Consider the following 14,996-nt stretch of genomic DNA (forward strand, 5'->3'; position numbering starts at 1 on the left):
GACCAATACATTCAGGCTAAAACTAATCGTTAGGTTTATTTATAAGTAAGATGTTACATATGGTAGGCCAATTGCTGTTTGGAGGGATGCTAAACAGTGAATAAAACTAGACTAGTACAAAATGCCCAAGATAATTAAAACAAAAGTGGCGTAACTTAAATCTAAAACGTCATAGTCGGTTTTCTGAAGCTTTAACAATAAAAAAGGCGTGATTACATCTATAACAAATGAGGTAGCAACGATTCCTACACTTCCCAAATCTCTCAGATTGTAGTTTGACTGACCCTTGGTGCAGAAAGCTGAGAGAAGTCGATTTGTCGCCTCCATTAGTGCACGGCGCGGGGTCTCGGTAATTGTTAGACTCGGGAGAGCGCGCGGGCGGAACGCGCGAGAATCAAATCGAACGGACGGCAGTGCGCGGGGTCTCGGCGACCGTTAGAGAATCAAATCGAACGGAGAGTAGCGCGCGGGGGCCGTTAGAGTCGGAGTCGGGGGTCGGACCGGGGGCCGTTAGGCTGCGAGCTCTCGCTCGGCCGTTGCAGCCGAAGAGGGAGAGGATGTTCGCAGGGATGAACGTGGTGACGATCTCCGAATCGCTGGCCTTCGCCTCACCGCTGGGATCCATCGCCAGCAGCGACCCTGGGCCTCGGGGACAACAGCCGCACAAAACAGGTATAATTAATAATAGAGGCCAGGCTCCGGCATGTCCGCCGTTGCCTTTGGTCACGTTTTTATTTATTGATAAATGTGATCATCCGTGCATGACCGAGCACAAGCGCTGCCCTGTAACCACACCCTATTCCAACTCGGGACCGGGCTCCCGCAATCGAGCGCCGATAGGAGCTGGCCTTATATTCACATCAAACAGGTTATTTCTGGTTTTCCCCTATCCCTAAGCTGTGGGCATAGGCTAATTGCAATGTACTTCTCACCAACTTGGTTAAAATTAGGTAACTCAGTGCGGACCAGGGAACCTGGAACTATTTGTCTTTATTGTTCAGCTCGCTACTTGCTGGATAAATCCCCAACGTCATCGGGGAACTACTCTATTTTAGTCGAGATTAGGATTAAACATTTTAAAAAATACATTTTCTTAAGATATATAAGTACGCATGTAGTTGGAGCTGTATTTTCTGATTTTGCTATTATGATTCTTATTTTCTTTTAACATTTGTCACTTCTATGTATACTTCTATATTTCATTTTTGTAAAACAATAGGATTGTATCATTTCCTCAACTTTCATGTATTATGTAGTAGTAATATATATCGGATCAGTCTACTACAATAGCTGTTAGCAATATTTATTTAACTAGATGATGGGTGTTAATATTTTCACTGCTTTAGTTTATTAAATTCACTTTCAGTAATGTTTTCATTGCAGTGAAGATAAAAATGGTATTTCATTGTAATTACTATGCAATCACATGTATCATAACAATCATTACAGAACCTATTTCAAAGTAAGCTGCAATAAATAGAAAATCACATTGTTGACATTAATTTGCCACGGTTCCAAAACAACTGTATGAAAGCACATCATAGGCCATTCAGTTTTGTGTTCAACATAATAGTTGAACCATCAGTTTTGTGTTTTAAAATTAAATTACTTAAATCCATTAATCAGATATGTGAGCATAGAAATATAGCCTCTGAAGCTTCCTGTACCTGCCACATGACCCCATTTCCATAGTAACTTGGTACAGTGATTGACTTGATAACCAAAATTGCACTTTTTAATGAAGTCTGCCTTCCATTGAATGCACCCATTCCAGTTTAGTATGAATTATTATGCAGGAAGCTGACTGATAACTACTGGAGTCCATATAAGAATTTGCTTTGTGAAACCATGGTCAGTAATTAGTTCTCCATGTAGCTCTTTTTTATGATTTAAAAATCCACTATGCATATTATTTTAGTGTGATGCAGAGGCACATATTGGCAAATTACCATTCTTGAAACAACTGCCAACTTTTACCACTTTCTCAAAGAAATTACTGGAGCTAAAGCTGTGTGGAAGCCCCTCCTGATGATTGGAAGCAGCTTTGGTAGCTGAATCTTGTTTAGATTCAGGTTTAGGCCTGCTTTTTTTGTGAGTTTAATCATGGACAGGGGAAATGGAAGAAGGATAATATATACAAGAGAATAGGTATATAAAACAAAAATATAGCTGCATAATACACAAGTGTTGCAAGTGCTAGTGATTTATGATGGTTTATTTTTTATCAAGCACTACTCTGAAATGTGCATTCTGTTTATACAACACATACAGTTAATGAAAGCATACTTTTTAATCTTTTGCTGATTTTTTTTTGGGATGCAATTTAGTGAGAGATTCCAAAGAGAAAATTGCAAAAACTTGTTCCCAAAAGAGGACATTGAGTATGGTCTGTGGTTTATTTCCTTTACTGAATTCTTGATGCTGCAGGAAAGGGGGGGGAAATAAAAGGGAAGCTTGTCTCCTGGCTGCTCCTGTGCACCTTCAAGCACAGAGTGGTGTTGACTGAGGAGTGGGAGCACATCACCTGAAGTTAATACATGACATGAAGAGAAAACAGTGATTTTATCCCTTCAAAAATTTCTAAATGTTAAAATAAACTGGACACAGGTTGGGAAGGAATGGTTTGCACAAAAGTTAAAGCATTCTTGCCAATTTTTTTCACCCAGTTTCTCCTTTTCCCACCTCTCCTAAAGGAGTTAACTCCTTGCTGTGATAATTGTTCCATAAGTGCTGATTGCCCTTTGGGTTCCTTGCTCAAGTGACTTCATTCACGTGTGAACCTGAAGGCAGTTTCTCCTGCCATGCACACAAGCTTTTCCAACAGGGGTTGCTGGATAATGATCAGGGACAGGAACCCTGTCTGATCCTGTTTGCATGGAGACCATTTGCAATGTTTCTATCGTTGCTCTGGCTGAGATTAGCTAATGCAGCGTACACTGGGTTTGAATCTGAGACCTTCATGTCCTGTATTCTCGGCTACTGTTGATAAATATCAGTTTTGAAAAAAAAAATCCAAATTGCAAAAAAAAATCGTGTGACCTCTGTAAAGAACAATGAGATTAAAGCACAAGTATACCATAAACACCTATGTAAATATACAAGATGATCAACAGATTAGTGATACTTTTGCTTTTTTAATTAAAATATAATCAGAACCTGTCAAATTTCAGAATGTAAAGTTCATTTCAGTGATTGGGCCAGTAAAACGGAACTGGTTTTCCCATGTTAAAAGCAACGGATATGATAACATCCTTTCAGATATTGTAAGCTTGACAACAGCAGCCTTATTTGGAAAGAATGGTCAATGGATACTAAATTATGCATTGTAGTTCAAGATTAGAATTACTATTTGAAATTCAAAACCATATTGAGATTGAGGCACTTACTTTGATAGTGATACACTGATGCTCTTGAAAATTAGAACTTAATTAGAACCTGCTGCTTTTGACCCAGTTGGAGCACATAAAATGTGAGAGAATCGAATCTTTTTTTAAAAAAAATGTACAAGGGTATTCTGTACTCTCTTCCACAGCAAATCAGTGTAAGAGCTATATATTGTATAGAATTAGTGTTAGTGTAACTGAAAAAAAATCATAAGGAAGTGCTGCTTTGGTACTTTAAAAAAAATAGTGCTTTACATTTGTAAATATGTAGATTATGTTTGCTTAGAAGTATCCATTTTAACCAGGACAGCTACCTCCCTCCTGTTAATATCTGGGCAAGTACATTCACCTTCAGATAATTAAAATATTGTCTAATCTTTTTCCAAAGAATGTAATTGTAGATTAATGAGATGCATCATTGGATTGTGGTTTTCACTCTATGGAACAACAATACTCAAGAGTGAACTTTTGACAGCCTGGCAGAAAATTTACAAATAATTGTGAGGTGTGAGGACCAAAATAAACATCATAAATAAAAAAAAAATATTTTTCCAATGTCTTATACAGTTGAAATCATTAAATAAAAACTGTGAGCTAAAAATCTTGTTTGGGATAAGGTTTCTTTTGTGTCGTTGAAGGAAGTGATATTTGTGCTGGAACTAGTGGAAGATGTTTGAGGTTCTTCAGTGTTGACCTTGGCTGGAGTCAGTCAGTGAGAACCCTCCCCATGGAGTAGTGCTACATTGATAGGTTCAGCAAGAACTACAAATCCATTTGGGGAAGTAGGGGAGAGGGGAAAAAATATCTTTTATGATTGTGTAATAACATAAGATAAAAGAAGAAGGTTTTGAGGTATGTAGAATAAAACAATGTTATCCAATACACTAGCCACATGTGGCTAATTGGGAATCCGGATGTGGCTAATTGCAATTCCGATTAGTAAGTAAAAAATGAGAAATAGATACTGTTGTAGGACATGTCGTCTCAATAGTCATATTCTCACAGTGTATGCATGTGTACTTTAACCTTTTTATGTGTTTGTTGGTAAAATGGTAAGACAAAAAGCAGAGTATGTGAGTATTTATTGATCATTGTGAGTGCTTTACTTCCTTGGTTACTCAATGGTGTTTGTTAACTAAATAGACACATGAAGTACATTTCCTGTATTGAGGGGTGAGTGTCTGTGGGTGGGGAAGGGGAGAGTGCAAGGTAATGACCATCTACAACAAGAAAAAGCCCAGCCACCTCCCCCTGACTTTCAATGGCACCATCATTGCCAAGTCCCAAGGGATCAGAATTATCTGAAGCTTAACTGGACCAGACATATCAACACTGTGGCTACAACAGCAGGGCAGAGGTTGGGTATTATGCAATGAGTGGCTCACCTCCTGACCCCTGAAAGTCACTTCACCATTCACAAGGCTCAAGTCAAAAGTGTGATGGAACACTCATCTGGATGGGTGCACTCAAGCAGCTCGGCACCATCCAGGAAAGAGAAATTTGCTCGATCCAAGTCCCTGTCACTGGACTCAACATCCATCCACTCCATCACTGGTGCAGCTGTTGTATATGCTACCTATAGGATGCAATGCAGCAATTTATCAAGATTACTTTGACAGCAGCTTCCTCCTTTGTGACCTCTGCCATTGAGCAGGACCAGCAGCAATGTCATGGGAACACATCAACTCCAAATTCCCCTCTAAGTCACACACTATCCTGACTTGGATATATATTGCCACTGTTCCTTTACTAGGTCAAAGTATTTGAATTCCTTACCTAACACAATCGTGGGAGTGCTATTATCACAAAGACTGCAGCGGTTCAAGGAAAAGGCCTACTACTACCACCTTCTCGGAGCAACTGATGATGGGCAATAACTGCTGCCACGCCAGTGTTGGCCACGACCTGAGAAATAAAAAGAAAATTCCACCATTTCATGTAGAGCAAACATTTTATAACGAGTATTTCACCTGTGCATCCAAGGGGATACTATTTTATAATGATGCAGAGTGTACAGTACCATACAAGAAACACTTTTTTTTGAAGTCCCAAAATGCTGTCTAATCTGGAGGCAGCCAAACAAAGAGGGAACAAGAAGTTGTTTGTTCAGTGTATTTTAAAAAAAAATCTAAATGCTGATTTAAGTTGAAAAACCATTTTGTGAAAAAAAAAGTTCCTAAGATCTTGAATTTAAATGGTGCCTTTCATGTTCTCAGGACATCACAAGCACTTCCCAGCAAATGAATTTGGAAGTCTAATCACTATTTTATACATGATGTGGAGATGCCGGTGATGGACTGGGGTGGACAAATGTAAGGAATCTTACAACACCAGGTTATAGTCCAACAAATTTATTTTAAAATCACAAGCTTGTGATTTTAAAATAAATTTGTTGGACTATAACCTGGTGTTGTAAGATTCCTTACACTATTTTATAGGCACAGCAATGAGATAAATGACCAGTTTATCTGTTTTGGCAGTATTATTTGAGAGAGAATTGTTAGCTAGGACACCAGGAAAAGTCCCCTGCTCCTTTTTGAGAAGTGCTATTGGTTCTTTCATGTTCACCTTCACAGAAGGAGCCTTGGTTTGACGTTGCATCCAAAAGATGGCACCTCTGACAATGCAGGACTCACTCAGTTCTACACTGAAGTGTCAGCTAGATAATGTGTTCAAGTCCTGAATTTGAACCCATGATCTTCTGACTTAGAGACAAGCTTAGAGGCTACCCCTGAGCCAAACTGACACCGAATCCACCTGTCAGCAGGAATTAATTAATTAATTGAAATGCGCTGGCATCTAGGGCAAAACAACATGGAGACAAAGGAGAAGTATAAAATACCAACCAGAATCAAATAGTAAATTAAATAAATCTGGCAATAAACAAATTAATTAAATATATGTGGGCTTCTCACAAAGTAGTTAATAAAATAAATGCAGCTTCAGAGTAGCGAGGAATTGGGCCAAATTAATTGAATAAACTCTGACTTCTGGCCTCCTTGTCGGGTCTGGATCGAGATGTACTTAGCCTGGCAATAAATTAATGAAATAAATGTATTAATTAAAAGCCGGTCTTGGGAAGACTAAAATTGGATTGGGAATAGGTAAATTAATTAAAGTCAGGCTTTGGATCATGAGTGGAATGTTCTGAATTTGTCAATAAATTAATTAAACAAGGCTTCAGTAATTAAAAGCCATTTTTGAAAAGAGAAAAATTAGGTGAGTAATGGTCAAACAAATGAGATAAACTTGGGCTTTTGGTGAGCTCTGCAATAGGTCAACTAAATGAATGCAGGCTTCAGTAAATAATTATAAGCAGCCTTTAGAGAAGAGAAAAATCAGTTGAGGAATCAGCAACTTACATAGGAACAGGGGTAGGCCAATCAGCCCTTCAAGCCTGTTCCGCCATTCAATTAGATCGTGGCCGATTGTACCTCAACACCATTTAGCCACCTTTGTTCCGTATCCCTTGATACCCTTACCCAACAAAAATCTATCGATCTCAGTCTTGAAAATTTCAATTGACCCAACATTCATAGCCTTTTGTGGGAAAGAATTCCAGACTTACGCTACCCTTTGCGTGAAGAAGTGCTTCCTGATTTCACTCCTAAATGGTCTAGCTCTAATTTTAAGATTAAGGTAATTGGCAAAAGAACCAGAGGCAACATGAGGACTTTTTTTTAGGCAGTGAGCTGTTAAGATCTGGAATACACTGCCTGAAAGGGTGGTGGAAGCAGATTCAATAATAACTTTCAAAAGAGTTAATACTTGAGTGGAAAAATTTGCAGGGCCATGGGGAAAGAGCAGGGGATTGGGACTAATTGGATAGCTATTTTATAGAGCTGGCACAGGTACAATGGGCCGAAGGCCTCCTTCTGTGCTGTATCATTCTATGATTCTGTTCTAGTATCTCTCATCAGAGGAAATAGTTTCTCTGTATCAACCTAATCGAATACCTTTATGTTTTTAAAGATCTTGATTTAGACCACCCCTCAACCTTCTAAATTCATGGGTATACAAACCAAGTTAATGCAAACTGTCCTCATAATTTAACCCTTTATGCCCTGGTATCATTCTGGTGAGTCTGCATTGTAACCCCTCCAAGGCCAATATATCTTTCCTGAGAGTCGATGTTCAAAACTTGGCATAGTACTCCAGATGGGGTCTGACCAAGGCTCTGTACAACTAAAGCATCACTTCCTCACTTGTGTATTCCAATTCCCTTGTGATAAAGGTTAACATTTCACTAGCCTTTTTTATTACTTTTTGTACCTGTACATTAGCTTTTAGTGATTTATATACATAGACACCCAAATGCTGTTTGCTCCTCCACAGCTCCCAGTCTCTCACCATTAAGAAAGTATTCTGATTTGTCTTTCTCAGATCTAAAGTGAATGACCTCACACTTCCCAACATTGAACTCCATTTGCCATAGTTTTGCCCACTCAATTAGTCTATCTATGGCCCGTTGTAACTTAAGCTTCCATGTACACTACTTCCTGTGCCTCCTAACTTGATTAAATAAACTCTGGCTTCTGATTTTCTTATCAGTTCAGGTTGGGAGTGGCATGTATTAAGTTAGTCAATAAATGGCAACAGAATAATTTATATTAAAACATTAAAAAATCGCCTGGAAAAAAATTCTTACAGAAAACTGGGCAATGGCGTAGGCTTCTAATGAATTGCAAATTAGTTAAATAAAAAGAAGCTTTCTTGATAACAACAACTTGCATTTATATGGTGCCTTTAACATAGTAAAACGTCCCAAGGCACTTGATGGGTCTGGAATGGGAGTGGAGAATGAAAGGTAAACAAGAAGGAACAAAAAGAATGCTTAAAATTTATATTAAAGGACGACAAAGACGTATCAAAAAAATCTTACAGAAAACACCTTACTGTTTGAGTTGGTGGTGTCAGATGGTCTGAGTGGAGTTGGGAAGTAGAGTTAGGATGACCAAGGAGGGGCTTGGTCATGTGGGAAGAATAGGCCGATGAGAAGTAACCATTTGAAAAAAGTTGTTTAAAAACAAAGGTTCAAAGGAAGCGTTTGAAAGCACGACAGAGGCATGTCATCCAGCATGACAGAAGTAATATTACACAAAGGTTGTGAGACAGGAAGTAAAGCTTGAAATGTATAGAAAGTGTATATTATATGCATAACATTTAGTATATTATACATGAAATAGTTGTGAATAAAAGATTTTGAGGAGAGAGCGAAGTTATTCACATCTTAAGCAAACCTTGTTAAGTGGTGGGTAAATAGTATCACCAATGTATGTATGAGGCCTGTTTCTTTCAATATCATTGAATTGCTGATTTTTACCTCGTCAGTTGTGACATACTGGGCTCAATTTTCAAATTAAATAGTGGGCGGGGGTGGGCATTGAAAATTGCCACCATTTCAGACCCGCCTCCAACCCGCCCGTTTCCGGTTTTCACTGCAGCGTGATGAGGGGCGGGTGACCAACCCGCTCGGGCCTCAAAACCTTTCAAGGAGGCATTAGGCCTCCATTTTTTTTTTACCAATTCCCGTTTTCAACCGCGGGGGGACCGGGATTCCCGGGCCTTCTGCTTTACACTTCGTGAAAGGAGGCGAGAAGGCCCAGACTAACAGGTAGGTGCCTAGAAAGGCACAGCTAGAAAGGAGCAGGAGTGCTTCCCCCCCGCCGACCCGGATGCTCCCCCCCCCCCGCCGACCCGGATGCTCCCCCCCCGCCGACCCGGATGCTCCCCCCCCCCCGCCGACCCGGATGATCCCCCCCCCGCCGACCCGGATGATCCCCCCCCCCCGCCGACCCGGATGATCCCCCCCCCCCGCCGACCCGGATGCTCCCCCCCACCGCCGACCCGGATGCTCCCCCCGCCGCCGACCCGGATGCTCCCCCCCCCCCCGCCGACCCGGATGCTCCCCCGCCCCCGCCGACCCGGATGCTCCCCCGCCCCCGCCGACCCGGATGCTCCCCCGCCCCCGCCGACCCGGATGCTCCCCCGCCCCCGCCGACCCGGATGCTCCCCCGCCCCCGCCGACCCGGATGCTCCCCCGCCCCCGCCGACCCGGATGCTCCCCCGCCCCCGCCGACCCGGATGCTCCCCCGCCCCCGCCGACCCGGATGCTCCCCCGCCCCCGCCGACCCGGATGCTCCCCCGCCCCCGCCGACCCGGATGCATCCCCCCAACCCGCCGACCCGGATGCATCCCCCCAACCCGCCGACCCGGATGCATCCCCCCAACCCGCCGACCCGGATGCATCCCCCCAACCCGCCGACCCGGATGCATCCCCCCAACCCGCCGACCCGGATGCATCCCCCCAACCCGCCGACCCGGATGCATCCCCCCAACCCGCCGACCCGGATGCATCCCCCCAACCCGCCGACCCGGATGCATCCCCCCAACCCGCCGACCCGGATGCATCCCCCCAACCCGCCGACCCGGATGCATCCCCCCAACCCGCCGACCCGGATGCATCCCCCCAATCCGCCGACCCGGATGCATCCCCCCAACCCGCCGACCCGGATGCATCCCCCCAACCCGCCGACCCGGATGCATCCCCCCAACCCGCCGACCCGGATGCATCCCCCCAACCCGCCGACCCGGATGCATCCCCCCAACCCGCCGACCCGGATGCATCCCGCCGACCCGGATGCATCCCCCCAACCCGCCGACCCGGATGCATCCCCCCGACCCGGATGCATCCCCCCGACCCGGATGCATCCCGCCGACCCGGATGCATCCCGCCGACCCGGATGCATCCCGCCGACCCGGATGCATCCCGCCGACCCGGATGCATCCCGCCGACCCGGATGCATCCCGCCGACCCGGATGCATCCCGCCGACCCGGATGCATCCCGCCGACCCGGATGCATCCCGCCGACCCGGATGCATCCCGCCGACCCGGATGCATCCCGCCGACCCGGATGCATCCCGCCGACCCGGATGCATCCCGCCGACCCGGATGCATCCCGCCGACCCGGATGCATCCCCCCGACCCGGATGCATCCCCCCGACCCGGATGCATCCCCCCGACCCGGATGCATCCCCCCGACCCGCCGACCCGGATGCATCCCCCCAACCCGCCGACCCGGATGCATCCCCCCCCCCCCTGAATGCTTTCCCCCTCCCCACCCCCCCCGCCAATCCGGATGCTCCCACCCCCCCCCCCCCGCCGACCCGGATGCTTCCCCCCTGCCGACCCGGATACATCCCCCCCGCCGACCCCGCCGCTTCCCCCCTGCCGACCCGGATGCATACCCCCCCACCCCACCGCTGACCCGGATGCTTTCCCCCCCGACCTGAATGCTTTCCCCCTCCCCACCCCCGACCCGGATGCTCCCCCCGACCCGGATGCTCCCCCCCCACCCGCCGACCCGGATGCTCCCCCCGACCCGGATGCTCCCCCCCCACCCGCCGACCCGGATGCTCCCCCCGACCCGGATGCTCCCCCCCCACCCGCCGACCCGGATGCTCCCCCCCCACCCGCCGACCCGGATGCTCCCCCCCCACCCGCCGACCCGGATGCATCCCCCCCGCCGACCCGGACGCTTCCCCCCCCGCCGACCCGGACGCTTTCCCCCCCGACCTGAATGCTTTCCCCCTCCCACCCCCCCCATGACTGACCCCGATCCCATTCCCCCATGCCTTCCTCACCACCCTCCCATCCTTACAAACAATGACTTACCTGAAGACGTCCTCTCCCTGGCTGGTCTCCCATCCGACTGATACCAGCCTGTCTATCAGCCGGTCAATCCAACGGGAAACCGACAAAAAAAAAGACGTCCTTACATCAAAATCATAAATTTGTTTTACTACAAGATTGGGCAAGCTGCTGTTGCTTTTGCACTGTAGGTGGAAGTAAAAGATCCAATGGCCAACATTTATACGTCAAGTAACACCATCAAAACATACAATTCGGGTCTTTTTCCTCATTGCTGTTGTGGGACCTTACTGTGTGCAAAATTGTCTGCCGCATTTCCCTACATTACAACAGTGATTGCACTTCAGAATTAATCATTTACTTGTGAACCGCTTTGTTATGTCTCGATGTGAAAGGCGCTATATAAATGCAAGTTTGTTCATTTGTTCTTTCTTTCTGAACTTCAGGGCATATTTCAGTAGCAGTGGCAGGAATTGATTATTTCTGTAGCATCTTGCTTGGCGCCACCTTTAGCATCTCCTGTTTTAACATTTACTTGATGTGAAGTGGAACATGCAGTTTTATTTGCAGATTAGGTGATTCCACAAAAAATACAAATTTAACATGAGAAGGTTGCTTAAAAAAACATGGCTATTTAAATGTAGTTCATTTAAAATTAGGCAAAATGTTATGCTGTCTTGTCATAAATGTAGATGAATATTACAATGATGGCAGTGATGAATTTGGAAGTTTGTTTAGTTGTGAGGAGAAATTGATTGGGATTGAGCTTATTGTCTGAAATTGTTTTGTGATGCCTAATTTCATTATGTAGTTGTTCTCTGCGTCATTTTCTATGAAGGGCTTTGGGACATCCTGAGGTCTAAAAGGTGCTATATAAATGCAAGTTTGTTCTTTTGTTGAGTGCAACTGATACAGGTAAAAAGAGCAGTCATAGCCCAGCCATCAGTATGACTGAGGTAAAAATACCCAATTACAGAGAATATGTCAGGACATGGAGGTTGATCCCTAATTTTACACAAACATGTAACCCCAATCTCTGGAAAATGTTTGTTAAATTAAAGATTCTACATTACTCTAATTCTTACCTTATCTCTGCAATGCTGAGGATTGGATAGGACACAATTCAATGTAGCTCTAATAACTTTTATTTTATTATTTCTACGTATGCCAGTATGATATAATTATCAACATAAATCATCACAAACATAATAAACTTGTATTATGAATAACAATAGTACAGCTTTTAATGGTATAGCTCAATTTAATGGTAGAAGATTAGAGTACAAAATTAACTTCTGTAGCCCATTTAACATTCATACTTCAGTGTTAAGTCTATATACTACATAATGTCACTATGAAAACATGCAGCCTTTTTGAGATTGCAGGCGATTGATTACCTGACTCATTAAAACAGTTCAAGCTTTCACTGCAGTGTGACGATTATGGCCCTGATTGCGTCTTCGCAGATTCTGTCTTTGGTTTGTTTCCAATCTATTTGTCCCTCCTTAATCTTTTCTTGTAACACTTTTATTGTTTCTTGTAAATTATAAAATACATTTTGTGAGGCTTCTCACCTGGCATTGAGCCTTGTGAAATTTGCCTTTATATCTCTCATAACGGAAGTTTTGAAACATAATCCACAAATTTAACTACCTTAAATTATGCCAATGATAGCATGTCACTGGCATTCTAATTCATTAATCAATCACTCCATATCAAGGATTTAAGTGCAAACATTGGGGGCAATTTTAACCCCCCCTCACGATGGGCGGGGGAGGAGGGGGAAGGGAAGGGGTGAAATTCCTACGAATGTGAAACTCGAGCCCAACCCGCTGTGAATGTGCTTACTTCTGGTTATACCGCGGCAGGTTGGGAGGCGGCCGAGTAACCCACTCTGGAGAGGCGGGTCTGTAATTATAGTATGTTAATGAGGGGCTGCGTTCTTCAGATCTTGGCAGCCATTTAAATTTAACAGCTGCGGGTCGGTTTTAACCCAGCAGCTGAAGGGAGGCCGGAGCTACCAGATCCAGCAATTAAGTGCTTTTCCAGCACTGCTTGTGGGCCAGGAGGAACATGAGTGTTTCCCCCGGCCTCTCAAGCAAATCTGCTGCGCTGTCCCGCCCCCTGCCAGATCTCCTCATCTCAGTCCTAAATGGCTGACCCTTTATCTTGAGACTATGTCCCCTAGTTCTAGACTCTCCAGCCAGGGGAAACAGCCTCTCAGCATCTACCCTGTCAAGTCTTCTAAGAATTTTATACGTTTCAATGAGATCACCTCTCATTCTTCTAAACTCCAGAGAATATAGGCCCATTCTATTCAATCTCTCCTCATAGGACTACCGTCACATTTCAGGAATCAATCTAGTGAACTTTCGTTGCACCCCCTCTAAGGCAAGTATATCCTTCCTTAGGTAAGGAGACCAAATCTGTACACAGTACTCCAGGTGTGATCTCGCCAAAGATCTATATAATTGCAGCAATATGTCCTTACTCTTGTATTCCAACTCCCTTGCAATAAAGGGTAACATACCATTTGCTTTCCTAATTGCTTGCTGTACCTGCATGCTAACTTTCTGTGATTAGTGTACAAGGATACCCAATCCCTCTGAATATAAACATTTACTAGTCTCTCAACTTTAAAAAAAAATCTGCTTTTCTATTCTTCCTACCAAAGTGGATAATTTCACCTTTCCCCTCATTATACTCCATCTGCCACCTTGTGCAATCACTTAACCTGTCCATATCCCTTTGCAGCTTCTTTGCATCCTCCTCATAGCTTCCTTTCCCACCTAGCTTTATAACGTGGGACACATTACACTCTGTCCCCTCATCTCTCACATAACTGCCTCCATCTTTAATAACCTTGTCCCCATTACATTTCCAATAGTCTCTCATCACCCTCCCTGGTACAGTAATAACTTCCACGGCATCAAATCCACAAACTATAAGTTCAAATGTACCTGGCATGTGACAGTCGTGAACCTCAATTCACATTTGATCCCACTCTGGCTAAATCTGTCCACTACTACAAAATTATTTTGGAGAGTATCTTTAATCTCCTATTCTGTACTACAAACTGTCTCCTCTGTCATCCTCTCTACTCCTTCTGTGGACTTCTTTGCGTCTGAAATCAAGAATATCTGCAATAGCACTTCTAGCCATAGTCCCCTATCTGCTTGACTCCAATCCCTCGCTCCTTCCCTCTTCCAAATGGCCCCTACCCTTATTCTATAGTTTTCCTCCATTTAGCCCCTACCCTCAGCAAAACCATCTTGTCCATGATGCCCATTACCTGGTGCCTCAATCCCCTCTCCTCCCAGCTCCTGACCACCCTACCTCTCCTCCTCAGCCCCTTGTTGCTGACATAATCGTCTGTCACTAGCGTCTGGCATTTTGCCTACCTCTTTTAAAACAGCCCTCATCACCCCCTTTTAAAACAAAATCTTAAATGTCTCCAACCTCTCTAATGCCCCATCTTAAATCTTCTCTTCCTGTTTAAAGTAATGGAGTATGTTGTTGCAATGTATCTATTTGCCCATCACTACCTGTTTGAGACCTTGCAGTCACCTACAGATGCTGGTCAGGTCACAAATTACATCCTGTGACACTGCAGCGCAATGTCCCTCATCCTTCTCAAATTCTCTGTTGCCTTTGACATTGTTGATCGTTTTGTCAGCCAGTGTTTCTCCTCAACAATCCACGTTCATGGTACTGCTCTTTATTGGATCCGTTATACTAGTCCCAATGACAAGACTGCATATGCTTCAGTGGTTTCTCCTCCCATGCCTGCAGTCATAACTTTTTTTATTCGTTCATGGGATGTGGGCGTCGCTGGCGACGCCAACATTTATTGGCCATCCCTAATTGCCCTTGAGAAGGTGGTGGTGAGCCGCCTTCTTGAACCGCTGCAGTCCGTGTGGTGAAGGTTCTCCCACAGTGCTGTTAGGAAGGGAGTTCCAGGA

At 44.7% G+C, this 14,996-nt stretch overlaps 1 protein-coding gene across 1 annotated transcript in view; it reads left to right on the plus strand.

Annotated features, from left to right (window-relative positions):
• Window positions 1-309: 309 nt before the first annotated feature.
• disc1 (DISC1 scaffold protein) overlaps window positions 310-14,996 on the plus strand; it is a 125,116-nt gene continuing 110,429 nt past the window's right edge. Inside the window, exon 1 of the mRNA XM_067984145.1 lies at window positions 310-672. Coding sequence (XP_067840246.1) covers window positions 558-672 — 115 coding nt within the window. The 5' untranslated portion in view covers window positions 310-557. The remainder of the gene's footprint in view (window positions 673-14,996) is intronic.

This window comes from Heptranchias perlo, chromosome 5 (assembly GCF_035084215.1).
Source record: "Heptranchias perlo isolate sHepPer1 chromosome 5, sHepPer1.hap1, whole genome shotgun sequence".
Taxonomy (NCBI): domain Eukaryota; kingdom Metazoa; phylum Chordata; class Chondrichthyes; order Hexanchiformes; family Hexanchidae; genus Heptranchias; species Heptranchias perlo.